The 27,694-nt window shown below is 39.4% G+C and overlaps 2 protein-coding genes and 1 pseudogene across 13 annotated transcripts in view; 1 reads left to right on the forward strand and 2 right to left on the reverse strand.

Annotated features, from left to right (window-relative positions):
- Positions 1 to 2,912: 2,912 nt before the first annotated feature.
- The window catches only part of LOC122870181 (zinc finger protein 728-like), a 48,663-nt gene continuing 23,881 nt past the window's right edge, over positions 2,913 to 27,694 (reverse strand). For 2 of the 5 annotated variants that reach the window (XM_044184133.1, XM_044184132.1), the window contains exons 2-3: positions 6,318 to 6,432; positions 2,913 to 5,107 (exon numbers count right to left, since the gene is read on the reverse strand). In XM_044184133.1, the coding sequence (XP_044040068.1) occupies positions 3,917 to 5,107; positions 6,318 to 6,335 (1,209 nt within the window). In that variant the 5' untranslated portion in view covers positions 6,336 to 6,432 and the 3' untranslated portion in view covers positions 2,913 to 3,916. Of the gene's footprint in view, positions 5,108 to 6,317; positions 6,433 to 7,595; positions 8,232 to 27,694 lie in introns of those variants that run through there. The other 3 variants (XM_044184131.1, XM_044184129.1, XM_044184130.1) reach the window with 3 other exon arrangements.
- Positions 9,970 to 25,759, reverse strand: LOC122870205 (annotated as a pseudogene).
- On the forward strand, positions 20,479 to 22,716 carry LOC122870305 (type-2 ice-structuring protein-like). 8 transcript variants are annotated; one of them, XM_044184460.1, is made up of 8 exons: positions 20,479 to 20,725; positions 20,829 to 20,925; positions 21,048 to 21,098; positions 21,248 to 21,289; positions 21,409 to 21,515; positions 21,632 to 21,766; positions 21,856 to 21,964; positions 22,314 to 22,716. In XM_044184460.1, exons 2-8 carry the CDS (start codon positions 20,865 to 20,867, stop codon positions 22,379 to 22,381), a joined length of 573 nt encoding a protein of 190 aa, XP_044040395.1. In that variant the 5' UTR covers positions 20,479 to 20,725; positions 20,829 to 20,864; the 3' UTR covers positions 22,382 to 22,716. The 8 variants fall into 8 exon arrangements, with proteins under 8 accessions (XP_044040395.1, XP_044040394.1, XP_044040398.1 ...); XM_044184459.1 differs by having other exon boundaries at positions 20,480 to 20,725; positions 21,406 to 21,515; XM_044184462.1 differs by having other exon boundaries at positions 20,486 to 20,725; positions 21,057 to 21,098.

Below are 27,694 nucleotides of genomic sequence, written 5' to 3' on the forward strand. Positions count from 1 at the left end.
TGTTTCGCTCCAGAAAGGTCCGAACTCTACGGTGGCTGAGAGGGCTCAGTGCACTGAACGACACATACGCAGCATAACAACACGCTACAAATACAGAAAACATCTGCACGAGCACACAGGACAGAGAAACACTGCAAAAACAGAAACGTACAAAACTAAATGGAACAGTTCAGCGAAGCTGCTCGTTATCGAAGGTGGGGAAGTTAACCAGACATAAGGTTTTCATCCTTAAAGTGTCGACTCTCTAGAAGAGCTGCAGTTTTACCAACACATCACCACTGAGTCCCGACTGCTACTTTGGTCTGAGTGACGCCTTCAGTGTTTGCTACAGACGTCAAACGACATGATGCTGCATGACGTGGCCGGCGTGTGCGGCTGACTCGCGGGCAAATACTATTTTTAAATACTTAACTTTCTAACTATGAGCTTTATAATCTCTTGTGACCTGCTGTGATTGCCAGGTGAAATGACTGAAAGTGAACAGTGTTAACAACAGTTATTAAAACTCAGTTTGGTCTCAGTAGGATCAGGATTTGTTATTGTAGCGCAGAGGTTTTCACTTCCCCAGGGGGAGAGATGAGGGCTAGACAGATCTTGATCTTGAGTTTCTGACTTGAATGACTTCCATTATGACTACACCGTGTCGGAGGTTGTTGTTTTTTGAGTTCCAAGTACAAAAAAATACCATACGGTACTTTTAATTAACGCCTGATTGCTGCAATTTGCACCAAAAGTGTTGCAGCCTACAGTTCCATTCATTCAACAGTCACAGCACTGGAGCCTGGAGACTGCACAGCGGCCGGCTTCAGCTACGTCCCGGCCGGATTCGAACCCTCAACCAAGGTAACACCACGAACCACCGACAGCTGCTGGATGGAGACGACAGATCAACAACAAAGTTAAACATAAAGTCAGTTTAGATGTGCAGAGGTCGCATGTAAAAAACACTCTGACTGAATGTGACAGCTGCACAGCAACTAACTCCAGTCTGTCAGTTTAGTCCTGAAGGAACAAGGAAGAAAATATATAAAAACATTTTTTAAATAGTATTGGGGGTTGCTTTTTAAGATCTCACATAATAATAATCAAAACATTTAATGCAGTGAACTGTGTTCCAGTTTTATGCATTACCTGAAACAAAACCCTTCACACATCTTAAACTAAATCTTAATAACTAATTTTGGTAGCTTTTAATTACAGTTTTCTTGTAATCCTTAACTTCTACAACAGAATTTTGTAGAATGATAAAGCAATTTGCAATATTAGTGACGAGCACTAATACACATAAATAATAGCAGGACTGTCAAGACCAACAAAAACAGTTCTATTCAAGTCTAAACACAGCACACAGATAATTTTTAAAAAACTACCGTCCTTATCTAAACATATGAAGCTGATGTTGAGAGTCTCTTAGTTAGTTATTTGCATTATTACAAATGTCAATGGGATTTTGAATGAGCTTTTCTTATTTCTGGAACCGAACCTGGTTTCACTTCGGCTCTATATGGCTGAAAGTTACAGAATACGCTGCAACATCTGTTATCCCCTTTAAATACAGGACTCTCAGTTTGAATCCTGTGGAGAGTTTTCCTCAGAGGAAACAGCAGCCCAAATATACTGCCGAGATCAGATGATGGCTCTTTTTAAGCTGAATTCACATTATTGCACAATTAAATATCTTATATGTTGTAAAAAAAACAAAACAAGATATTGCTGTTGTGAGGAACTTTTCTGAGATGATCTGCAGAGTGTGGTCAAGGCATGTCATGTTTACTGGACTAAAGGCTTAAAAATGAACACTGTGGTCAATTATATGTGCACACACTAATGTTTGTAAGGTATAGTAATATAAACTGATGTAGAGGAGCAGCTGGGGGAGTGACCACGCCTCCTGAGGGCGAGCCAGCTCAGTGATGTCATTAGCGTGAGGCGCTGCATCAGATTGCCAAGGAACGTGATTGGCCCAATGGATACTGATTACTTCAGTCAGTCATGACATCACTTCCTGTGTATCATCTGCATTTCTTTCATCCGTCTTTGTGGAAAAACGAAACGTGTTCCTGGAGTTTACCTTCTATAGTTTGAAACAAACGAGCGTCTACCACAGACCTTGTTTTTATAAGTCATTATCTCTGTTTTTAACAGTTAAGCCATTGTACGATCGATAAACCATTCGTTACACACAAAAAACTACAGCTCCCACGAAAATCTACCAGTGTGGTAGCACAGGTACTTACATCATCATAACAGAGAGTCAAAGTGGCTGGACATTATTGGTGTTTTTACAGTGACATTTGCACTAATAACTAAAAATCCAGCCTTGGAGCAGAGCCTCTCTCAACAGTATGTCGCTTCACGTTTACATTTTTGGTTTTATCTAACCAGGAAGTCCCGTGAGAAGCACACCAGTTACAGTTTAAACAGAAATAAAACACGACAGGGAATACAAACATCGAACACACAGGGAGGGGACTTCATCCAGCTCGAATAAGGCAGTTGCATTTCTCAGTTACATAGACTTTTAACATGGCTTTAAATTATTAAGATGTTCTGCTGATTATTCCAAGTCAAATTTGGCAACGATTGATTTAACATGAATTGGTACTCGGCAGCAGGGCTCCAGACTAACTTTTTTCATCACCGTCCCACAATGAAAATGTTGTTTCTTTACTTTGTTAGCATCATCTATAGTTGTTAGCAAAAACGCCATTAAAATATTGAGGAAATAATTAATTATATCTGTTTTGCTCCATTCAACGAAATAGGTTGTTTTGTCAGCTGACAATTATTGATAATTTGTTACTTATGATGAAATCGATGTTGACTTGGAAGTAAATGTGCAATTCATTTTTTCCCTCTAGATAAATGTATAGACAATGTAGACAATGAGGAATTCAGCAGCGAAACACAGATTCTTCCAAACAAAAGACTTTTATTGAAAATAACAAAAGCCCAGTCAGTCTGCAGAGTAACAGAAAAACCAAAGATAATACATATCATATACATGCTCTGCAGAGAAACAGTCTCCTGTTATGTCGCCGTTTAGTAAAAGCTTGTGAGTGCACCCGTTGGTGCCAATGTCATTCGGTACCACGTTGGTTTTGATCATTTCAATAGGCGACTTCATTAACAACAAGCTTCCTCCACACGCGGCTCATAGGTGAAAAAGTCCAAAACGCGAGATTAAAGTAGTTTGTGAGTAAACACTAAAATAAGGTGGATAATTAAGTTGAATTAAAATGGTGAAATAAGAAATAACCTACTATAAATAGGGTAATGTATTCTTTCAAATATTACATATAATTTTTCAATAAACAAATATATCATATATCGTCAAGTATATCATTATCACATAAGTACCCTAAAATATTATTATAGGGCCATATCGCCCCTACCACCCCGTCTGGTTTCCAATAAGTTTATGTGATGTTCCAAGAACTCATTACGGTTTTCTGGGAATCCAGCAGGACGTGTTTACAGACATTACACAATGATCCAAATGTCAGATGTTTTCTTGTTTTTGACAGAAATCTTAGAGACCTAATCTCCTAAAATCATCTTGGAGCATTGCCGTTAGTGAGACTTGAGTGTACTTTCAGTCTGTTTGTTCATACTTGATATTTGATTGTACATCAGCTTCAACATTTCCTCATACACTATTACAATTTTGCCTCTCCATATATTTCCTTAAGTGGATTACTTTTGTTAAAACAGATATCAATAACATAAACATAATAACTCTTATCACAACACATCATACTATAGTATTTGGGTCGGCATGAAACTCTCCTGGCAACTTCGCAACTCTGTTGTTTTTATGTTTTACTATCACTTCCTACCACTCTCTGGATTTAATTTCATTTACAAACTCACTAACGAAACATGAGGGTCCAGGTTTGGTGTTTTGGTATCTGGTTTAGACACACTTGTGTCTCTTCAGCTGAATTGCCCAGGTGAAGTTTTTCTTACATTTGTCACACCAGTACGGTTTGTGTCCAGTGTGGACACGCTGATGCCGTGAGAGCTCGGACGATGAAATGAAACGTTTGTCACAGTTTAGACACTGGTGTGGTTCGAGTCCAGCGTGGACAAGCTTGTGTCTGCAATATGAAGATAAACTACGGAATCTCTTCCCACATGGCTCACAGCTGTATGGTTTCTCTCCAGTGTGGACACGCTCGTGTCTTAAGCGTGTTACTGATGAGGAGAATGCTTTCTCACAGTGTTTGCACTTGTAGGGTTTCTCTCCAGTGTGGATACGTTCATGAAACGTATATGAACTGGAGCAAATGAAGACTTGCCCGCATAGCTGACAAGGGTAGATTTTTTCTTTAGTGTGGATGTTTCTATGAATCTTGAAAGAATCTAGATGAGTGAATCTCTGCCCACAGTCCTCACAGCTGTATGGTTTCAGTCCAGTGTGGATCCGTTCATGTACGTTGCGGCCTGATGAAGTAATGAAAGACTTCTCACAGTGTCTGCAGTGGTACGGTTTCTCTCCAGTGTGAATGCGTTGGTGGACTCTAAGGCTTTGTAGATGAGAGAATCGTTTCCCACATTGGTCACAGTGGTGCGATTTCTCTCCAGTGTGAATGAGCTGGTGACTCCTGAGATGACTAGAACTAGTGAAAGCTTTACCACACTGGTCACAGCTGAAGGGTTTCTCTCCACTATGAATCCGTTGGTGGGTTCTATAGGTACTTGACCTTGAAAATGTTTTCCCACACTGCTCACAGCTGTATAGTCTCTCTCCAGTGTGCACTTTTTTATGAACTGTTAGATTACTTGCTGTTTTGTATGTTTTCTCACACTGGTCACAGCTGTACGGTCTCTCTCCAGTGTGAGAGTGCTGATGTTGTTTAAGGTTAAAGACAGTAGTGAATGCTTTACCACATTGCTCACAGCTGTATGGTCTCTCTCCAGTGTGAGTGTGCTGGTGTTGTGTTAGGTAATAGACAGCAGTGAAAGCTTTCTCACACTGGTCACAGCTGTACGGTCTCTCTCCAGTGTGAATTCTCTGATGAATCTTTAACCGATGTGATGTAGGGAATTCTTTCTCACATTGTTGACAGCGGTGAGATCTGGGGTTTTTTGTGCCTCTCTGTTTCTATAGCGACAGACAAAGATATATAGAGAGAAAGTATCAGTGGTGGACTGAAGATAAAATGTTATTATCTCTGGTTTCTACGGTGGCCCTGAGAGCTCAACGCACTGCAACTTAAGACATGTAAATATACAAAACAAAAGCAAATTAAGAAAACAGCATCAATCACATGCAGCATTTAGAAAACACGCTGCAAATACAACCCCGATTCCAAAAAAGTTGGGACGCTGTGGAAAATGTAAATAAACACAGAATGTAATGATTTGCAAATCGCACTTTTACATCACCTTTTCTTTAACAACACTCAGTGTTTGGGAACTGAGGACACTCATTGTTGAAGTTTTTGAAAGCGAAATTCTTTCCCATCCTTGCTTGATATTAGAGATGGGAATCAAGACCCGGTTCTAGTTGAGAGCCGGATACAAATTGTCCGATCCATCGGAGTTGTATGCCTCCCAGCTTACCAATTCAGTTTACTGATGCCGGCACTACTTTCTCTCCTCTCGTTTCACTGAGGGCAGATCAGAGACAGCTGAAGTGATCGTTAAGTTACTGGAGTTGACGACAACTCTTTAACGTTACGTTAAGCTGAAATTCAGCTGCGGCGTTCAGATGCAGTGACTAAAACCGACTGTGAGTAAGAAAAAGTATAAATATGTAATTTGTTAAACTATGAGTAGAGGAAAAATCTGCTAGCCGCTAGGCTAATTTATGTAGCAAATGCTTAAACTAATAATGGCGACTAGCAAAAAAACAATTGGGGAAACAGTTTCTGTTTCTACACTGTGTTCAGAGTCAGAACATAAAACAGTTGTGTTGAAGACCTGTGAAGGCCTACTTTTTAAAATCAGTGGGACATTTACTCAAGTACTGTACTTTACTTGAGTATTTCCATTTTATGCTACTTTGTACTTCTACTCTGCTACATTTTGGAGGGAAATATTGTACTTTTTACTACATTGGTTACTTTGCAGAATCAGATTATTAATTCAAAATGTAAATCTAGAGGTAATTTTCCAGGACATTTCACACATTTCGATTCCAGGACACAATCGATTAACGAGTGGACAGTCTCCTGGCTGGTACAGGAACATCTGCCATGAGTATGGGCTGGAAGTGTATATATATATATATGCTAAATGATAAAACAAACAGGAGGAAATACACAAAGCACTTGAAAGCCCTTTCAGTGAAAGTGATTTAAAACCTTCACCTTTTGTGGAGAACTCATGCTTCCTCTTCCTCAGTCAGCCGTCTTGAAGTCGGACAAAATGGTCGCCGATGTTCCTCTCCTCCTCGTCAGAAGCGTCTCAACTCACACCAACGAGCTGTGAACAAACAGAGACACGTGATGAGAAATCTAATTTTATTTATACAGCTCAAAACCGCAACTTGCCTTTAGGGGGCTTGACAATCTGATGAGACCGGAAACAGCCACACTTGAACATTACAGCTTTAATCCGACGTTAAGTTCTACTTTTTGTTATTAGGGACAGAGCAGTAATATTCCTGCTTGACGCCGGGTGACCGGTTGTTGAGACTGCCTGATTAAATAAAGATTAAATTAAAAAAAACCTGTTGTTGTGACCGTTCCAGCGCTTTGCATTGTGGGACACAGTACGCGAGGTAGACTGGTCCGATACATCCATCCGGGTATTTTTGGCGTACTGTAGATTTAGCTTTTGTTTGCATACTGCATGTTACATTCTGGCCCAATCAGTACATCAGTACTTTAACACTGAACGTATTAACGTTTTATCGCCAACTTGGCGACTTTGTCACTAGATTTAGCGACTTTTCAGAGCCTCTTAGCGACTTTATTTCTAAAAAAGCGACAAATTTAGCAACTTCCTCAGACCATCAGGGACAAGGCGAGAAATATATTCAAATACGTTATATTGTAATTCATTCATCTTCCAGCGGCGTCTCCCTCCTCAGGCGGTCGGCGTGGGATCAGGATGTTACAGCTTGTAAATATGTAAATGTTTGTTTGATCTTCCTCCTCCTCCCTCACTTTGAAGAATATTTAATTATTATATTTTTTTTTTCTTAAAATACACAATGTCCCCGTATTGAGTTTGTGATTATTTTGCCAAAGATTTCTCTTTCTTCTTTTACAGGTTTTAAATTAAAGCCGATCCTCACCGCACTAAGCTGTATGCAAATGAATGCGTGGTGACGTCATCGGCATGAAAATGAGAGTATGACGTCATCCGGCGACTTTTTGAGCTATTGCTAGCTACTTTCGTTTGCCCCAGGTGGAAACACTGTCCACACTGCGCATGCGCACAGCCCATCCTGTAAAACAACAACTATAGTCAGGTTTTGGTGAAACTCTATGATGATGCTTCTGGTTCACTGGTTACTGAACTGCAGCTGATATTTCACACGTTTAACTGTAACATCTGTCCTCCATGTTTCCATCACCTTCCTGTAAAACATGACACTAACGTTTTGACACCATGTGAGAGTCAGACAGGTAATCACCCACCTGAGACCTGCTGTTCCTCTCTGGAGCTCAGCGCGGAGTCTGCAGGAGGCACCGTGAAGAAGGCCGGCCGTTAACGCCTCAATCCAACATGGCGGCCGCTGACAACTTTTAAAAGGCGGAGATCTTAATGAAGGACCGCCGGTTACCGGTGCTAGTGGCGTTACAGCTCCGTTAACCGCCGTCCGTTTGAGTCCTCGTCGTGTCTGAAGCCGGTTACCGGTGCTCGGTGGCGTTATGGCCCCGTTTAACGGCCGTCCGTTTGAGTCCTCGTCGCGTCTGAAGCTAGCAGCATGTACAACAACACTTCCGCCTCAACTCTTTCAGAATAAACCTTCTCCGCTAAACTGAGTGTGAAACTTATATTTGACACAAGCAGCGTGTCTGAACACTTCGGTCGGTTGGTACTTTGTCCAAACACCAACAGGCCATCTGAAGCATCTCAAGACAAACCATCTACAGGCCCGAAACGACAGGACTCGATCCCCGAACAATGCCGTTTCCGCCCGATTTGAGCCCGGCTTCCTCTGACGTCACGCACGCGTGGGCAACGATAACCTCGCGAGAGCCAGGGCATGACGGGAAGCCTGATCAAACAGCTGATTGGCTCTTTTGACCGCAAACATCACGTTTTGTAGAAAATCCTAATTTTCTGTGTAACTTAGTCTCGTGTTGTGCAATGAAGGTTTAACCTGTTACACATGTTGTGTGGTTGATGATGATGATGATAATAATAATAATAACAATAATAATATTAAAGGTTCATTTTATAGCACTTATCAAGACGAGCAATTACAAAGTGCTTTACATGGCAGACATGAAAAGAATAAAGGACAGAACACAATACCAGATACACACACATTTCCACACATATATAATTACAAACAAATATAAATAAATCAAGATTATAGGAGAGCCTAATTAGGCTATAACTTGATGACGTTTGTCAAAAGTGGAATTTGTTTCCAGGTTAATAACATATTAATATTGTGAAGCGACAGAAAACATCTTAAAAGAATCACACAACGGTTTGTCACTGAAGGAAACTTGTGTAGCTGTTGCTTTTCCTCCGTGTGTGCAGCTGTGAGGTTTGAACTGTTTCAGTAGTTCAAGTTCTTGAATTTAGGGTCGTATGATTTTTAAATGACATACATTTTGTATGTATCTATAATTATTCAATAATTATGACTTGCAAGGTCTCAAATCCTTCTCTGATTGTCTCCTCTGTTATAACAGTGGCATTGAATACAAATAAAACGTTATGACAGACACTTCGAGGACTATGAAAAGCAGATTTCTTGTTGTTTATTGTCCGTCGTCATGGAAGTGAATCCGAAGCGGTCTGCACGCTACAGGTGGATCTGACAGGATGTACATATCTCTGGGACTTCCTGTATATTCTTCGAAGGCCGCAGTTCATCTCAGACTAATGTCAGCAACAATAAAAGCGATAGGATTACAATTTCCGGTCCAAATCCTTCAAAATAAAACCACAATCTCCACAAATGTGTTATATCAAATTGTTCAGTTGATAGGTTTTCCCTCAGAGTTTTATTAGTTCATTTTCTCATTTCTCCGTCACTATCTCTCTCTGCCACTGTTCCTTGTTTTTATTCTCTTTGTATTTTCTGGCTCGTCAGGACTCGGACTTTATCTTTGTCAGGACCTCGTCCTGCAGCTCACCACCAAACACTTTTTTCTATCCCAGTGGTGGAAGAAGTATTCAGATCCTTTACCTAAGTACCAGACTATAAAAACAGTCAGATATAAGTACATGTTCGAATCTTTAAGAGTCTGAACCTTCTTCTCTCGTCAAAATGTTGCAGTTCCCCCTTTTGAATCAACAGATGATTTTCTGCCCCAGGAGTGCACAGAAAGTTTCCTGCAAAGAGAAAAATAGACACAGTTCTGGATATCCTGGAGTTAGTTTATTAAAGTTTTGGGAAATCCATTGATGTTCATGGGAAAAACAAACCTGGTACAATGAAATATGTTACTGATGTTCAATGTACCAAATTATTGTAATATGAGATGGTCCAATTTTCTTTTGTCATCATGTTTGTCTGAGTTGACGGGTGGGTGAAAAGACACGTATCTTTGTATGCATCCTGTAAATTTTGAAAATTGTTTAAAAATGCGACAAAAGTGAAATAATGTGGACATAAACTTGATCTAATATATTGAAAATTAATAAACATTAATCACCTCATTTCAACATTTGAAGATGTTTAAAAACTGCATCAATAAGTCATTTATGAACACAATCTTTTCAGAAAATCATGAATGTTGCTTTCATAACTTGATGTTTTAAAATAGTAAATAATGATTATAAAAACAAAGTTATTATTTTTATTTTATTATTATTATTATGGAATTTCACAAAACAAAAGAAAAAGACATGAAAGAATGAAACCAGTATAACAGTGTATCATACAGACAGATTACTGAAAACAACAAAAACCTAATCAAACATAAGCCTTAACAGATGTTAAAATATACACGATTTTAAACATATTTGTAAAAGCACACTTGATAATTGCAGGAAAATTATGTTAAAAAAGTAAGGCAAGTAAAGTAAGTAAAAAAAGGCAAGTAATTGTAACACCTCCATAAGTGTTTACATCTGAAAGAATAATAAAAAAATGTAATCTTTTTTTTGTTTCTACTCTCGTTTTTAATCGATTGTTTTTTCTTCAAAATGCAGCAAAACTGAAACATGATAGAAACTTGGAAAGAAACTGTGTTGAAGACAGTTGAGTGAGAATAATAAGAGAGAATCCGCACAGTGTTAACGTCAACCTATTGTCTGCTTTGAGTATACTTTATTGTGCCACTTTTCCAGTGTGAACACAGCACATGTAGTGTAACTATTCCTGTCACAGTTTACGGGAGTAAACCTAAGATGGCGTAGCTATCATCTACATTACGTTGAGACTAAAAGTTGCCTTTTTGCATGTTCCAATAACTAAACATGTTAATACTATGAAAGGTCATTTTACAGTCCATTTTTGGAGAAATTAGTTTGGTATGATCTGTGGTGCTCCCAACACATTAGTATGGAAACGATCTTTACTTTGAGAAACATGCTGGAGTGGTGTTAAGAATGGAAACAGCCCTCTTCATGGATTGGAGCACACTCTGGAAGATACGGAGTGAGTCCCACCAGTTCTCATCTTTTATCTGAGCATTTCATTAACACTCGGAGTGGCTCGCTGTTCAGTCTGGAGTTAGAAAAGGTTGTATCCTCTCATGGAACCTCTACACCCTTAATTGGATCATGTCCCAAACCACAGCAGTTAAACCCAGAGGCATTCAGACATCTTGAAGATTTGGACTTTGCTGATGACCTAGCCGTCCTCGCCACCTGCTAACACAACATACATGAGAAGACAATTTGATTATTCTTGCCTTTTCCTACCACTTCCAGCACATTCAGGCATGTTTTGAGATAAAAACACTTTCTCGACAGAAAAACTGGATGATCTCAATTGGTCATTAGAGATGTTCCGAGCTGATCCTAAGGATTGTATCATGGCTGATCCGGGCAGATTGTAATGGTTCTGTATCTGCTAAAATAAACCAGATCAACTGCAGATCCTTTATTTACTCTACTGTGTTTTGTCCACCTCGGTATGCTGGTGTTGCAGGGCTGCTCTCCTTTTAAGTCGGCTCTACAGTGTGAAAAATTATTTGGGCGTAGCGGTGAGAGACTCTGAGTTCTAACACGCAGACTGACACAATACATGGATTCACGAAACTCTGATCTTAATTAATCTGTTATTAAATCTGTTATTTCTCCTCTCTCTGTCAAAAAAGAGCAGTATATGAAAATATAAATATAAAAATGTTCAGGTCGCAGATTCTTACGTTTAGACGATGCTGACCACGACAAACGTTGGCGGCAGGTCATATCAGCTGTCACTTATTAATGTCCATTCTGTGAGGAACTGAATAAAAGTTGTATCTGTTGGACCACTGTACAATCACATGTGAACTGTTTTGTTCCAGCAACTCCAACAGAGTGAGACTCTTCTCTAGTAAAATCAGCTGATCGCGTCACATCAGTTTCAGAAGTCAGACTCTCCATTTAAGCTTTCATTGATATCTGATCAACAATTTAAGCTTATGAACTTATTTGTTTTGAATTCAATATTTGGATCACGTAGCTCGTGAAAAATAAGGTATGATAAATTTATTAGTATACAGTAATTACAATGTGTGACGTACATATTTAATCAATATTTAGGTAAATATAGGTATCAGATCAAACTCGGTATCAGCAGATACTCAATGTTAAAGAACTCATATTGGGAAAAGAGGCCTCGGCTTACTCTTGTGATCCCACACTTTTTTAGACACACTTGTGTTTCTTCAGCTGAGTTGCCCAGCTGAAGTTTTTCTTACATTTGACACACCAGTACGGCTTGTGTCCAGTGTGGACATGCTGATGCTCTGAGAGATTGGATGATGAAATAAAACATTTGTAACAGTGTTGACACTTGTGTGGTTTGAGTCTAGCGTGGACAAGCTTGTGTCTGTGATATGAAGATGAACTTCTATAACTCTTCCCACACTGTGCACAGCTGTATGGTTTCTCTCCAGTGTGGATATGTTCATGATTCTTGTATGCAGTGTAGGAAATAAAGATCTGCCCACATAACTGACAAGGGTAAATTTTTTCTTTAGTGTGGATGTTTCTGTGTTTTGTGTAATGACTCAGATGAGTGAATCTCTTCCCACACTCCTCACAGCTATATGGTTTCAGTCCAGTGTGGATCCGTTCATGTACCCTGCGGTCTGATGAAGTAATGAAAGACTTCTCACAGTGTCTGCAGTGGTAAGGTTTCTCTCCAGTGTGAAGTCGTTGGTGGTATGCTTTCCAGTCAAGCGAAGGTTTTCCCACATAGGCCACACTGGTATGATTTCTCTCCAGTGTGAATGAATTGGTGTTTCCTGAGGTGACATGACTGAGAGAAAGCTTTACCACACTGGTCACAGCTGAAGGGTTTCTCTCCACTATGAGTTCGCTGGTGGGTTCTATAGTTATCTAACCTTGAGAAAGTTTTCCCACATTGCTCACAGCTGTAAGGTTTCTCTCCGGTGTGAACTCTCTGATGACGCTTTAGAGCTCCCGGTGTCATGAACCCTTTGTCACACTGCTGACAGCAGTGAGGTTTCTCCTCACTGTGATATGTTTGACGGTGAATGTTTAGTCGTCCTGATGATATGAATCCATTGCCACACTCCTGACACTGGTATGGTTTCTCTCCAGTGTGAACTCTCTGATGAATCTTTAATTGATGTGATGTAGGGAACTCTTTGTCACACTGTTGACAGCGGTGAGATCTGTGTTTTTTTGTGCCTCTCTGTTTCTATAGTGACAGACAAAGACACACAGAGAAAAAGTATATTGTAAGTGAGGTGTAGTGGTGGACCAAAGATAAAATGCTCATCTCTGGTTTCAAAAATCTATTAAATATTTCTCCTGCCTAGAAAAGAAATAAGGTTAGCCGAAAAACAAGCCTAGCTGGAGTTCCCAGTGCATAAACAAGGACATAATCCCTCACTGGCTTCCCACCTGACAACTGAACTCAGGTCTCTGCAGTAGTGGGCCACATGGACACTCCAATGGTTTTAAGATAACAACCCCGTGTTTGTGTGAGTCCATACTGCAGCACACATGATTGTTTTGCATCAAAATACCAAAGCAAATTTCTTGTATGTGTAAACCTACTTGGTTTACACATACAATGAAGCTGATTCTGTTCTGAATAAAATGCTTATATAGAGCTAAAGTCATGACATCACTTCCTGTCTGGCCTCTGTTCCACTAGCTTCTATAGTTTAATAAAATCTCTCATTAGCGATCATTCAGTGAGGTCCCAGAATTTACTTTCTGTCTTCTCAAAGAAATCAGCTCCACTAAAGCAGTTGCTATTAGAAACTGAAACACACACAAAAAAAACTACAGCTCCCATGAAAATGCAGTGTGGGCACTCCGTAAAATCCATCCATCCATCCTCAATCCATAAAATTCACCAACGCTCTCTTCTAAAGTCACTTTCCAGGTTCTTATTTTTAATCTGTCTATAAAACTTCATGACAGGTCTGAACTAACCACAGACGCTCGCCTTGTTTGTTGAGCCACGATGTTAAATCCTCAAACGTCTGTGGGTTTATGGGAAATGGTGTTCGTTAAAGGTTGCTAAAGACTAGAAATATTAAATAACAAATTTATTTTGTATTAGGTTTTTATTGCAATATATGTATAAAGTTAATTACTACACAATCAATATATTTATTACATCTTTATACAGAGTTTACACTTTATTTTATTATATGTGCTTCTTATCAAGCTCAGAAAAATGCCCACTCCCACATTATTTAACCAGCTACTTTTTCTTTGGTATCAGTCCCGTGAGCTTTGCCTCATGTTTGCTCATTACATACTTTGTACTGCAGAGAGTCCAGTCACCTCTTTAATGTTGTATTGTTTTGGTTGTATTGAGTTGGGAACCCCATATTGTCTATTGAATTGTATCAAGAACAAAGCATATCTTTTATATTCCTACACTGCATGTACAGGTTTGTATCCATCCAGTTAGCCAAAAACTATCCTTTTTATTCTTGCTATCATTATTAATTTCATAGCTCTATTTAAAACAAAGAAGAAAGAAGATCAAATCATAATGTTGATATCTAAAGTCAAGAGTATTTAAATCTATCCTGAAATGAAAAAAACAATATGAAGAAATACAAAGCACTTTCAGTAAAAGTGATTTTACATTTTGTGGAGAACTCATGCCTCTTCCTCAGACAGATGTTCTGAAATCAGACAAAATGGTTGACGATGTCCCTCTCCTCCTTGTCAGAAGTGTCTTATCTCACTACCGAGCTGTGAACTCAACAGACACATAAGACAGGAAACAGGAATAAAAACTTTATAAGTCTTCATGTTGGAGTCAATGCAGTCCTGGCAGGTACTAATGTGAGGGAGAGCCACCAAACTATAAGAGCTTCTAAACTCTCCAGTTTCTGCTGCAGATATTCAGATGCAGAACACAAAGAGTGAATGACAGGAAGTGAAAGTCAGAGCAGCTGTTGGAGAAGAAACCGACTGTGGTTTAGAGTTGAGTCACTTCCCCAACAAGAAGACAAAGTTTCATAAAAAAAAAAATAATAATAATCACCCTAAAAACTCATTAACTATCCATTCAATGGACTGCTGTCCAAACACTGCAAAGTTAAATCAAATAATAAAGTTTTTACTGAACTGCTCAGTAAAATATGAGGATTCAATTTACTACGACTCTCATGATGCCTTGATAATAATAATCCTACATCTGTGAAATCATATTAACAGTATTTGTGTTTATTTATTTTTTATAAGGAGATAAACATTACTGCACAACCTTTACTTTTACTTTAAAGACATTTCCTATGTATGTTTTACTCATATTATACATATTTCCAAAATATAAATAAAAACTAAATTCAGTTATAATCCCACAGAATTTTATTCCTACAGTAGTATGACCTTCATGTAGATTCAAATGTTACAAATTTGATACAATAATGATCATAAATGATTGAGCACATTTAAATTAACTATAATATTTTAAATAGTAAAATAATGAGTGCTGTCATTATCATCACAGATATAATTTAATATTCTATCATACAGAACATAATTCAGAAAGCAGTTATTGGAGAGGGAGTTAAATCTTGGTCTGATAATATTTTATTAACTAACAGGGTGTAAATATTTCTGTGACTTCCTGTATGAACTACTGAGGCTGCTGGAAACTTCTTCTGTTCTCAAAGTCTTTGCAGAGAGAATTAATCTGAACAAGCCTGCTCGTGTTCTGGGAGGCAGCAGCATTAAACAAAGTCAGCAAACAGTCTCACCGTTTCCCGCGAATTCTCCAACTTGTTGATTCCAAAATTCTCAGGCGGTTTGGCATTGTGATCATCAGTTCAGCCCACTTCTCTGTGTGGAGCCGATTATCAGTCCTCTATGCAAGGGTGTAGGTTTAGTTTCAGAGGTGCGGTGAATGAATGAAATGAATATGTCATCATGGCTGACACCACGAGGATCAGCAGCGACAGGAAGCAGCCAGCTTCAAATCACCACAGGAGCCACGTGACTGGAGATACTTCTTATAGGTCCGATCCGATCGTTCAATTATTCCATTAAATCTGGCGAACGAAAAACAAAAAAACGAGTCATTATTTCCTTTTTCAGTTTTTCTGTTTTCAGCTGGAAACAGAAAATATAACAAGGAAATCAAAACAAAATAATAAGTCTAATTTAACTGAAAAAATAGATAGATAGATAGATAGATAGATAGATAGATAGATAGATAGATAGATAGATAGATAGATATCTATCTCTATACAGTGGGTACGTAAAGTAGTCAGACCCCTTTAAATTTTTTACTCTTTGTTTCATTGCAGCCATTTGCTAAAATCAAAAAAGTTCATTTTATTTCTCATTAATGTACAATCTGCACCCCATCTTGACAAAAAAATGCAGAAATTTGAAATATCACATGGTCATAAGTATTCAGACCCTTTGCTCAGTATTGAGTAGAAGCACCCTTTTGAGCTAGTACAGCCATGAGTCTTCTCATGTCAGGTTGGATGGTGAACGTTGGTGGACAGCCATTTTTAGGTCTCTCCAGAGATGCTCAATTGGGTTTAGGTCAGGGCTCTGGCTGGGCCAGTCAAGAATGGTCACAGAGTTGGTCCGAAGCCACTCCTTTGTTATTTTAGCTGTGTGCTTAGGGTCATTGTCTTGTTGGAAGGTGAACCTTCGGCCCAATCTGAGGTCCTGAGCACTTTGGAAGAGGTCACACATACTGCTTAGAATTAACACCAAAAAGTTCAATCTTGGTCTCATCAGACCAAAGGATCTTATTTCTCATAGTCTGGGAGTCCTTCATGTGTTTTCTGGCAAACTCTATGCGGGCTTTCATATGTCTTGCACTGAGGAGAGGCTTCCGTCGGGCCGCTCTGCCGTAAAGTCCCAACTGGTGGAGGGCTGCAGTGATAGTTTACTTTCTGGAACTTTGTCCCATCTCCCTACTGCATCTCTGGAGCTCAGCCACAGTGATCTTTGGGTTCTTCTTTACCTCTCTCACCAAGGCTCTTCTCCCACGATTGCTCAGTTTGGCTGGACGGCCAGGTCTAGGAAAAGTTCTGGTCGTCCCAAACTTCTTCCATTTAAGGATTATGGAGGCCACTGTGCTCTTAGGAACCTTGAGTGCTGCAGAAATTCATTTGTAACCTTGGCCAGATCCGTGCCTTGCCACAATTCTGTCTCTGAGTTCCTTGGGCAGTTCCTTCGACCTCATGATTCTCATTTGCTCTGACATGCACTGTGAGCTGTACGGTCTTATATAGACAGGTGTGTGCCTTTCCTAATCAAGTCCAATCAGTTTAATTAAACATAGCTGGACTCCAATGAAGGAGTAGAACCATCTCAAGGAGGATCAGAAGAAATGGACAGCATGTGAGTTAAATATGAGTCTCTGAGAATTTTGGCGCACTCATCTTTGCAGAATTGTTGTAATTCAGCCAAATCGGAGGGTTTTCGAGCATGAACTGCCTTTTTAAGGTCATGCCACAGTATCTCAATAGGATTCAGGTCAGGACTTTGACTAGGCCACTCCAAAGTCTTCATTTTGTTCTTCTTCAGCCATTCAGAGGTGGACTTGCTGGTGTGTTTTGGATCATTGTCCTGCTGCAGAACCCAAGTTCGCTTCAGCTTGAGGTCACGAACAGATGGCTGGACGTTCTCCTTCAGGAGTTTTTGGTAGACGGCAGCATTCATGGTTCCATTTATAAGTCTTCCAGGTCCTGAAGCAACAAAACAGCCCCAGACCATCACACTACCACCACCATATTTTACTGTTGGTATGATGTTCTTTTAATGAAATGTACTACTATACTATTACGCCAGATGTAATGGGACACACACCTTCCAAGAAGTTCAACTTTTGTCTCGTCAGTCCCCAGAGTATTTTCCCAAAAGTCTTCGGGATCATCTGGACTTTTGGGAAAATACTCTGTGGACAAAAAATTAACAGTTATTGTAATTCCATAATGTTTGAATCTCTTTCTACATCTCTTTGTGTTGACTTTGAAACTGTCTATTACTCTTAATGTCGGATTTCAAATAATAACAAAAATTACTGTGAATAAGATAGTTAAATATTTTTTATGTTGGTGTCATTTATTCTTTTAAATTTCATTTCAGGGCGTTTTTATCAAAATTCAGTGCTCACTGCACTTGATGAAGTACAGATCTGAGCATCCTTCTTAAAGGGACAGTTCACCTCAAAAACACATATTTCATCTAGATTGTTTTGGTGTGAGTTGCAGAGTTTTGGAGATATCGGCCGCAGAGATGTCTATCCTATATACAGAATACATTTGAAAAACTCAATCTGACCCGGTTACTCAAGATAATCCTCAGATTTGTTGTGAGCAGTTTCATGTAGGAACTATTTTCTTTCTACTGATAGTTCCTACAAGAAACCGCTCACAACAAGGTCCGTGGAGTAACTGGGTCATGATTTCTGGAAAGAGATGTTGCTGTTGAGTTTTTCAGGACACTATACAGAATATTATAGGAAACCAACTGGAAGGTCAAGGTCAAAGTTTATTCATATAGCCCATTTGAAACACTCACAGTTGACCAAAGTGCTGAACAGGATTAAAATAAAAAAAGATATGGCGGGGGACAGGGACCGGGGGAGGGGTTTTTAACGTTCTTCAGGGACGCCTTGTACTAATGCGGATACTGATGATATCAGAGTTTATAGCTAGTTTTATTTTAAGTGAGGAAAAATGACTCATTGTTTCATTTCACTGGAATTGATCCAGCAATGGTGTCGCCCAACAACGTCCTGATTCCGTCTCACATGATGAACAAGGCTCATCTGACAGCAGCCCAATACAAAGTCAACTTTAATATCTCCTAAAGAAAACATTTGCTCAGTGCTATAAAAAATAAAACATAATTCAAGGCTGGCTGGACTTTCACAGTGGTGTTTCCTGAGTCAAGTGTAGCAAACATGAATGTGTTTCCAAACAATGAAAATGATATAGAACAAATACAAAATGACAGTGGCATTCATGCCTGTGGATAAAATTACATGACTTAGAGGACGTTATACATTTCAGCAGCAGCAATGTTTTATCAACAGTCCTCTAACGTTCTCTAAGTGAAATGGTGTCAGTCATATTTCATGACTTAGTATGTCCACATGCTGGCACCATTAAGCAAAACCAAAGATGTGTGACGTTTGGATGTTATATTTTTTTATTTTTCATGTAACACCATAGTCAAAGTTTGGAAACGTATATATATATATATATATATATATATATATATATATTCCTACCAATGGCTAGAGCGGGCCAGATTGAAGGACAGCACAGAGGCACTCATCATGGCTGCACAGGAGCAGGCCCAGAGCACCAGAGCAATAGAGGCCCAGATCTACCACACCAGACAAGACCCAAGGTGTAGGCTGTGCAAAGAGGCCCCTGAGACAATCCAGCACATAACTGCAGGGTGTAAGATGCTGGCAGGAAAAGCATACATGGAGCGCCATAACCAAGTAGCTGGCATAGTGTACAGGAACATCTGCACTGAGTATGGACTGGAAACCCCGAGGTCAAAGTGGGAAACACCTCCAAAGGTGGTAGAGAATGACCGAGCCAAGATCCTGTGGGACTTCCAGATCCAGACTGACAGAATGGTAATGGCGAACCAGCCTGACATCGTGGTGGTTGACAAACAGCAGAGGAAAGCCGTTGTGGTTGACGTGGCGATACCAAGCGATGGCAACATCAGGAAAAAGGAACATGAAAAACTAGAGAAGTACCAAGGGCTCAGAGAAGAGCTGGAGAAGGCCTGGAAGGTGAAGGCAACAGTGGTGCCCGTGGTCATCGGAGCACTCGGGGCAGTGACCCCCAAACTGGAGGAGTGGCTACAGCAGATCCCTGGAAGAACTCTGTAAGTCTCTGCATGACCTCGCCCTCTGTTACATTTCTGATCTCCTCCTTCCTCATTCCACTCCTCGACCACTCAGATCCCCTGATCTCGGCCTTTTATCCGTCCCCTGCTCCAACCTCAAAACAAAAGGTGATCGCGCCTTCTGTGTTTTAGCCCCAACCCTCTGGAATCATCTTCCCCAAACTATCAGATTTGCTGAATCTTGCTGAAAATTTTGGTCATTTTGCTAACAAGGGTGATGGCATCCCCCCCTTGCCCCACTCAAATTGCCTACTGGTTATAGACAAGCCTTTATATAGATCTCCATCCCTGTCTTATATATTGTAATTTATATTTACTTTATTTATTCATTTATATTTTTCTTTAAGCAGCTTCTAAAAACTCATCTTTATAGGCAGTAGGCAATTTGTTCATTTTTAACAGGGGGGATAGCCCAGCAGTAGACTTTTAATCCAGAATGGACTTTTACATGTTCAATCTTCCCACAGGCAGCTCAAAACCAGTGTGTCTCATATGATCCGAGATCGTGGTGATTATTAAAAACAACACTGTGAAGCGCCACTACGAGACAAAGCACAGAGCATCTTTTGAGCAGGTTAACAAGGGGGACGGATTTTGGTCATTTTGCTAACAAGGGGGATGGCATCCCCCCTCGTCCCCCCCAAATTGCCTACTGTTTATAGACAAGCCTTTATATAGATCTCCATCCCTGTCTTTTATATTGTAATTTATATTTACTTTATTTATTCATTTATATTTTCTTGCATGTGTGAAGCACTGTGTTTTAAAACGTGGTATAAAAATAAAGCTTTACTTACTTAAATGAAAATTAACTTGCATGTTTATTTAGTCATCATAAAACAGCTCCTTTGGTTACAAACATTATGCAAACATCATGGTGAACATGATGCCTGTTGACGTGTATTTTAGTTTGAGTTTCTTTGTGTGTTTTCAGTGTGCGTGTCTTTAGTTCCTGGTTGTGTGAGGGACGGCACGAGAAGTAACTGTATATAAGAGCTGGTGTTTCTCCTGTTCAGCACCTCCACACAGGACGACTGAAGCTACTGACGCTGACAAGGAAGAAGAGAAGATCATTCTGCAGCAGGTTTGCTTACAAACTGTCATTATATATTGAATTAACTGCCACTGCAGGTCGTCTCTTCCCTGGAGGAGTAATACTAACACGTCCCTGTCTGTCTTTATTAAAGGTAATCATCATCTTTGACATCTGCATCATCTCCACCATGAAGATGCTGACTGTGTCTGCACTTCTTTGTGCCATGATGGCTCTGACCACAGCTGCTGGTGAGTTTTAATCCATATGTGAGTGAGTGTGAAAGAGCAAGAGCTTATGCACATTTGTCTGTACACGGCAACAAGGGTAGATGAAGAAATTAACTCACTGGAGGGTCAAAATGTCCTTCCTGCTCTTCCAGGCGCAGGGGATGAACCTGGGACAGAGGGAACTATTGTCCAAGGTGAGTGCATATTTCTGTACATTTGTAAATCTAATTTATGAGACATGAGTATTACTGCATGTACACAGAAAGAAATTGAATGCATTCATAAACACACAATGACAACAGCAGACAACTTAAATCAGTAACTGCTATGTCAAACTGTGCAGCTCGTCCAGCCGCAGAGGCCGGAAATTCTACCGACTCAACAGGTCAGTGGGTACTTTTCCGGAATTGCACTAAAATACACTTTGTCATGATGTTCTCCTGTAAACAAACAGAAAGACTACTGTGGACTCATTATCCACTCTTGTCTGTTTGACTTCAGCAGAGGGTCATGTTGTCAAGAGGTCCACATCTTGTCCTGGTGGTTGGACTGAGCTCAATGGTCGCTGTTTCCTCTACATTCCACGAACCATGACTTGGCCTCAGGCTGAGGTAATCAGGATTATCTTTATTCAGTGAGGCTTCTACACTACGTTTATTCTGTTCACTACTTTCTACACTCAGTTAATTGGCATCGTGTACAGAGTTTTCTTCTTTCTCCGCTGTAGAAAAACTGTCTGGTCTTGGGTGGAAACCTTGCATCTGTGCACAACATTCAGGAGTACCGTGCGATTCAGAATATAACAGCGAGGATCACTCGTGATCAGAAAGAAGCATGGATTGGAGGGTCTGATGCAGAAGAGGTATATTATTCATCATTATATAATAGTTATTTAATTAAAGAATTATTGTCTTGACTCTTATACGTACAATAATTTCTTCTGTATTAAAGAACGGATCTTGGTTCTGGAGTGATGGAACGGGTTTCTACTTTTCTAACTGGTGTCCTGGAGAGCCTATTAACGATCGTTGGCAGAACTGTCTACAAATTAATTATTCAGGTAAATTCTAACTCCGTATTTTCCTTGAGAGCTCAGTGTACGATTGGTGTAAATGGAACAGGATGAATATAAAAGACAAATGACTGATAAACAATTAAAATATCTTTGGCTTTATGAAATCACTTGAATGTTACCAATGCATGGCATTATATCACACACTACAAAATACTGAGTATTGGTTTTGAGATTGATTAGTAACCTATTAATGCAGCTATAAAAACTGTGAGGTAGTGATGACAACAGCCTAAAGTTTAACTGTGAGTGGTGCTGTTCAAACCGACAGGATATCCCAGGATGAATGATCTGTCTACATAATGATGTGAGACCACTGTGTTTTTGGTATTTACAGGTCAGAAATGCTGGGATGACGTGTCGTGTGATCGTCAGTTACCCTCTGTCTGTGTTAGAAAACGCTGATAAAGGCATGAAGTACCTGTCAAAAACACAAACACTGATCAACCTGTGTTTGTGTGTCTGCTTGGAAACTCGTCTCTCTTTACACCACAGTCTCATATATAACCTGAAGGCTCTATATCTCATTTCACATCTTTATTCTTCTCTATCGCTGTAACACTACTGAAGGAACGAAGCAACAAGTGACATGAACTGGAGCTGGATTGTCTCTGAGGCCTCTAATAAGGGCAGACTGGATGTGTTATGAAAATAATGCTTTAAGCACAACTTTATTCTGCAGAGTGAACTGTTCTTTCTTTGTCTTTAAAAGACAAAATTAAAAGTCTCAAGCATTGAAACAAGCTGGTCTGTGTCATGTTTCCTGTTTGATTGGGTATAATTGTCCTGAATCTCAGAGAGCTTCAGCTATAATACCATTAAATACTGTACATTGTAAATATTGGGAGAGTACCTAGTGAAAATTTCCAAAACATAATGTGAGATGGTACAAGAGCGATCTTATCCAAACCTCTAATGGATCTTCCTATTCAAAGTTTCCCAAAGCGTCAGACAGCGTTTGGTTTAGTTGAACCCTCCGACAGGGGCTAATATAATATAGTATATTATTGGATTACAATTATTGATGCATTCATGTGCAAGCAACATTTTAATCTTGTAGCTGGGTGAAGCAGAGTTCATTTTATCTAATGTATAACAATGCAGCAACACTGTCCCATGTACTTATCTCCAAATTTGGTGATTCTGAATTTTTCTAAACTGAAGGATGAAATGTTCCTTTATGGGTTGAGAAACGTCTCCTACTTCTTAAGCTAAATAAACAATTAAAAAACCAATTAGATTGTCTAAAAATGCAGTTTCACAAAGTTGAAAAGCTCCTGAAAAGTTTGACACTTTCGAGATACATGGTTTTGATAGGACAGTGAAGAGATTTTATTTGTTGATCATATTTTTTGTATGTAAAATCTGCATCTGCAAAGTACTTAATTAAATGTAGTGGAGTATAAAGTGCAGTATTTCACACAGAAATGTGGTGGAGTAGAAGTATAAAGTCTCAGAAAATGAAAATAGAAAATACATATAACTAAAAATTGTACTCAGGTAGAGTACTTGAGTAAATGTACTTAGTTACACTTCAGCACTGCCAGTAAATACTCACCAGCAGCTGGGAGTCAGAGCCATCAGGGCACAAACAAACAGTGACACAGTCAGCATCTTAATGGTGGAGATGATATTAAAGATGATGAAAACCTTTAATAAAGAGAGACAGACATGTTACTACTTCAGGGAGCAGGCGACTTGTCCGATACTGTCAGGACTTTAAAGCAAAGAAAGAAGGTGAGTTTCTAGCTGTTTTTTTTAAAGTGAGGAAAAATAACTCTGTTTCATTTCACTGGAATTGATCCAGCGATGGCATCGACACAACAGCGTCCTGATTCAGTCTGACATTTTAACAAGGCTCTATGACAGCAGCCCAATACAAATGCAGTCAAAGTAAACTTCAATATCTCCTAAAATAAAACATTTGCTTTAAGAATAAAACATAATTCAAACACTTCTTTTTCTCTAGGCGACCCTAAATTCTACATGTGTATATAATCCATCATAAATCTTAAATGCAACTATTCAAATGAAATGAATCTTCAGTTTCAAACTGGTTGATGAGAGGCTGTTGAGAGGCCGGGTTACGCTAGAAAAGAACTAGTTTGTACGATTGCAGAATCGTAATAGACTTTTTTTAGGATTTGAGAAAGGTAGCACTGCATAAAAAGGTTATTTACAGATACAGAGCATATGAAAATCTATTGTATTTAACCATATTTGACAGCTTCATCCCTTCTGTAGTGTTACAGCCAAGCAGATAATTAAAGACACATGAGACTGACGACGAAGACAGGTGAGTGTGCAAACATACACGCTATCACATATCCACCAGATGTTTGTGTGTTTGGTCAGTACAACATACAGTATCTGTGTCAGCACAGCACACACACAGATGTGTCTTGTAACAATAAATCATCCCAGCAGAAGAGAGAAAAACACAGCAGTCAGTCAGAGCTTCAATATCTCCACAGAAGGAATATCAGTGACGATAAAGGCCAATATTTTCACAATACAGAAGATTAAACTACATGTGAACTGGAGACAAGAGTGATAAAAGATAATATGCTGAATGAGGCGAGACACTACAGGCAAAAACATTTTTCTTTCAAAAACTGGTCAATTTTGAGATTTGGTCTTCTTTCAGACTAGTGGAAAGAAAACATCCAAAATACACATTTAGGTGTTTATTTTACTACACTTTGTCTATTTGCTTCTGTAGCTTTCTCCTAAATTCACCATTGGATTATCCTTAAATATTAAGAGATGGACTGTGTACTGTGTGTCGTAAAAAAAAAAAAAAGATTTTGCTGCTTTGCATTAAAGTGAGATGCACACCAACTTGAAGATGGACTTTTTTTATCTGCATTTACTGGTTGACTTAGCTTAAGTAGCCCTGTGACATGTTAATCTCTGCTGACTGGCTAATAAACCTTAAAGCTTTGCAGTAAAGACCCACTGAACGTGATGCAAGGCAAAGTTCGCAATTGGCTTCGCAAGGCATTGTGGGATTCCGCTGGCATTACAAGGCTTAATTTGCATAAAGTTGAAAATTACGCAAATGAGGGAGAGATTCGCCAGATATAGCCAACAAACAAAAAGTGACATAATGGTGGGACAGGACGTTAAGTGTTTAACTTACCTGGATGAACAGCGGTGGAGGAGAAGATCTTTGTTGTACTTTGTTGAGATCCCTCTTTTCTGTCCCTGGCCTCCAAGACTACTTCTACAAAAAACAAAAAACAAATTGCTGCTTGACACAAAGTCACATACATTGTTGTAAAATGTGGGTATAGGTTGCTTTGCTTGTTTGGCCGGACAGTCCCTGACTTACTGAGTGAGTGAAGGCTGGATTCAGACAGGCTGAGGTGAAAATACCAGTCACGTGCATTGATGCTGCAGCGGTGGGGGTGGAAAAGTTTAAACAGACTCAACTTTTGGAAAAATCCAACCCGATGTCATGCTGTGGTGGCCAATCCAGCGATCAGACTGGTCAAACTGCTCCAGTCAGCTTCATTTGGTTTGTTAATTTGTTTGTTTGAGAGAGAGTGACACAAAAAATCCTAGCAACCAAAACAAAACAAAATATGTGGTCACTGTTTGACAGGTGAGGTTGAAAAATTCCATGAGAGTAGCTGCACCAAAGATTAGCTCCTGAATACATCTTAAACGTGGACCTAAAAAAGTGGGACATTTTGCAAAATTACCATCGTAGAAAAGGTTTCAGTCGTAGTCACCTGGACACTGTTTTCAGAATCAAGACGTTTTGGTTCCCATCCGGAAGTCATTCTCAATTGTGAAAATGGTCTGAGAACTCAGAAATTTAAGCTACTCTGTGTTGCTTAAGCCCTGCCCTCAGGGAGGAGTCTTCCTGAGTGTCTGCTGTTTACCCTGCCTAGTTTCACCTGAAACTGACCTTCTTTTGTTTCCATGATGGCCCAGTAATCAGTAATCAGGCCTATTGTTTTCTGGCTGCACCTCCCTCATCACTGTTATGTACCTGATTAGCATATGATTGGCTTGACCATGGTGTTAATGCACTGTGGTAAACGGCTGGCAAGTTCAATCTCAGACCACCATTTCTGTTTGAGGGGTTTTCTTTTTTCACAAAAATGGCTTCTTTGACTCCTTTTTCAAACCAACTCTTCTCTCTACTTAGAATCTTCACCTCACTGTCTTCAAATGTGTGGTTTGTAGCTTTTAGATGCAAATGCACGGCGCTCTGCAATCCTGAGTTAGCGTGTCGTTTGTGCTGATAAAGTCTTTTGTGAAGTGGCTGTTTAGTCTCACCTATGTACCGTTCTTTGAAGTTTTCCTCACTGCATTGAACTGAATAAACTACATTGCTCTGTTTTTGTGTGGGCATCTTGTCCTTAGGATGAACAAGTTTCTGTCTTAAAGTGTTGCCTGGTTTAAAGAAAACAGGAACATCGTGCTGTCTAAAGATCCTTTGTAGTTTTTCAGACAGTCCAGATACATAAGGGATGGAGACACTGTTCCTTCTTGGTTCTGTTACACTTTTGTCCTGTTTTTTGGCTCTTTTAACTTTGTTGAGAGCCCAAGTAGGATAACCACAGGCTGAGAGAGCATTCTGGACATGCCTTTCCTCCTTCTTCTTCTTACCCTCTGAGCCGGTGGGCACTTCTTGGGCTCTGTGTTGTAATGTCCGTATTACACCCAGCTTGTGCTGTAATGGATGGTGTGAGTCAAAGAGCAAGTATTGATCCGTATGTGTTGGTTTCCTGTACACTTCTATCTGGAGCTTACCCTCCTCTCCTCTGAGTGTAGAACAATCAAGAAAGGCCAGGCGGTTCTCTTTGGCATCCTCTTGTGTGAACTTGATATTGGGGTCCACAGTATTGATATGCTCTGTAAAAATAAACGTAAACAGCAGACACTCAGGAAGACTCCTCCGTGGCAGGGCTTAAGCAACACAGAGTAGCTTAAATTTCTGAGTTCGCAGACCATTTTCACAATTGAGAATGACTTCCGGATTGGAGCCAAAACATCTTGATTCTGAAAACAGTGTCCAGATGACTACGACTGAAACCTTTTCTACGATGGAACACTCCTGGACAAATGAGGGACTACACCGTCACCTTCAAATAATCGTCAGAAAGGACTCCAGAGAAGAGGTAACCGCATTAATCAACAAGAACAGAAGAGGAAATATCATCTTCGGATATATTTTTTAAATCAAATGAACTGGCTAACAGTCAAGCTAGCTAGCAACTGTTAACTGCTACAAACTTTCCAAAGGAGAAACTGCACTGAAGAAGCTAACAGAAGAACCTTATAAAGACAAGAAGAAAAATTAAAGGATCCTTGTTGGTAACTCCATACAGAGTGAGTCATAGAAAAACGAGACATCCCGCAGATAGAAACGAATAAGAAAGAGCAGAAGGAGTTAATAGATAATTAGAATACTTATAATTATAATAAGTTATCTTGTTATGTAACTAAAATATCAAATACATGTAGTGGAGCAGAAGTATAAAGTAGAAGGAAACTGAAATACTCCAGTAAAGTACAAGAACCTCAAAAATGTGTTTTAAAACATTGACTGGGTGCTGGTAAAAGTCCTGGATTCAATAAAACAATGCTAAATTAATAAAAAGAAAAACAATATCTAACAACTCCCCATTTTCAGTAAAAATGATCTCCATCAAGTGTAAAAAAAATAAACAATTTTTGCTTAAGAAAAAACCCTAAAATCAT

Source organism: Siniperca chuatsi, linkage group LG22 (genome assembly GCF_020085105.1).
Source record: "Siniperca chuatsi isolate FFG_IHB_CAS linkage group LG22, ASM2008510v1, whole genome shotgun sequence".
Taxonomy (NCBI): domain Eukaryota; kingdom Metazoa; phylum Chordata; class Actinopteri; order Centrarchiformes; family Sinipercidae; genus Siniperca; species Siniperca chuatsi.

Coding starts and splice junctions, on each gene's coding strand:
- LOC122870305 (XM_044184459.1), top strand. CDS start 20,865: ATGAAGATGCTGACTGTGTCTGCACTTCTTTGTGCCATGATGGCTCTG. Junction 21,099..21,247: donor AGAGGGAACTATTGTCCAAG/GTGAGTGCATAT, acceptor CAAACTGTGCAG/CTCGTCCAGCCGCAGAGGCC. Junction 21,965..22,313: donor TCTACAAATTAATTATTCAG/GTAAATTCTAAC, acceptor TGGTATTTACAG/GTCAGAAATGCTGGGATGAC.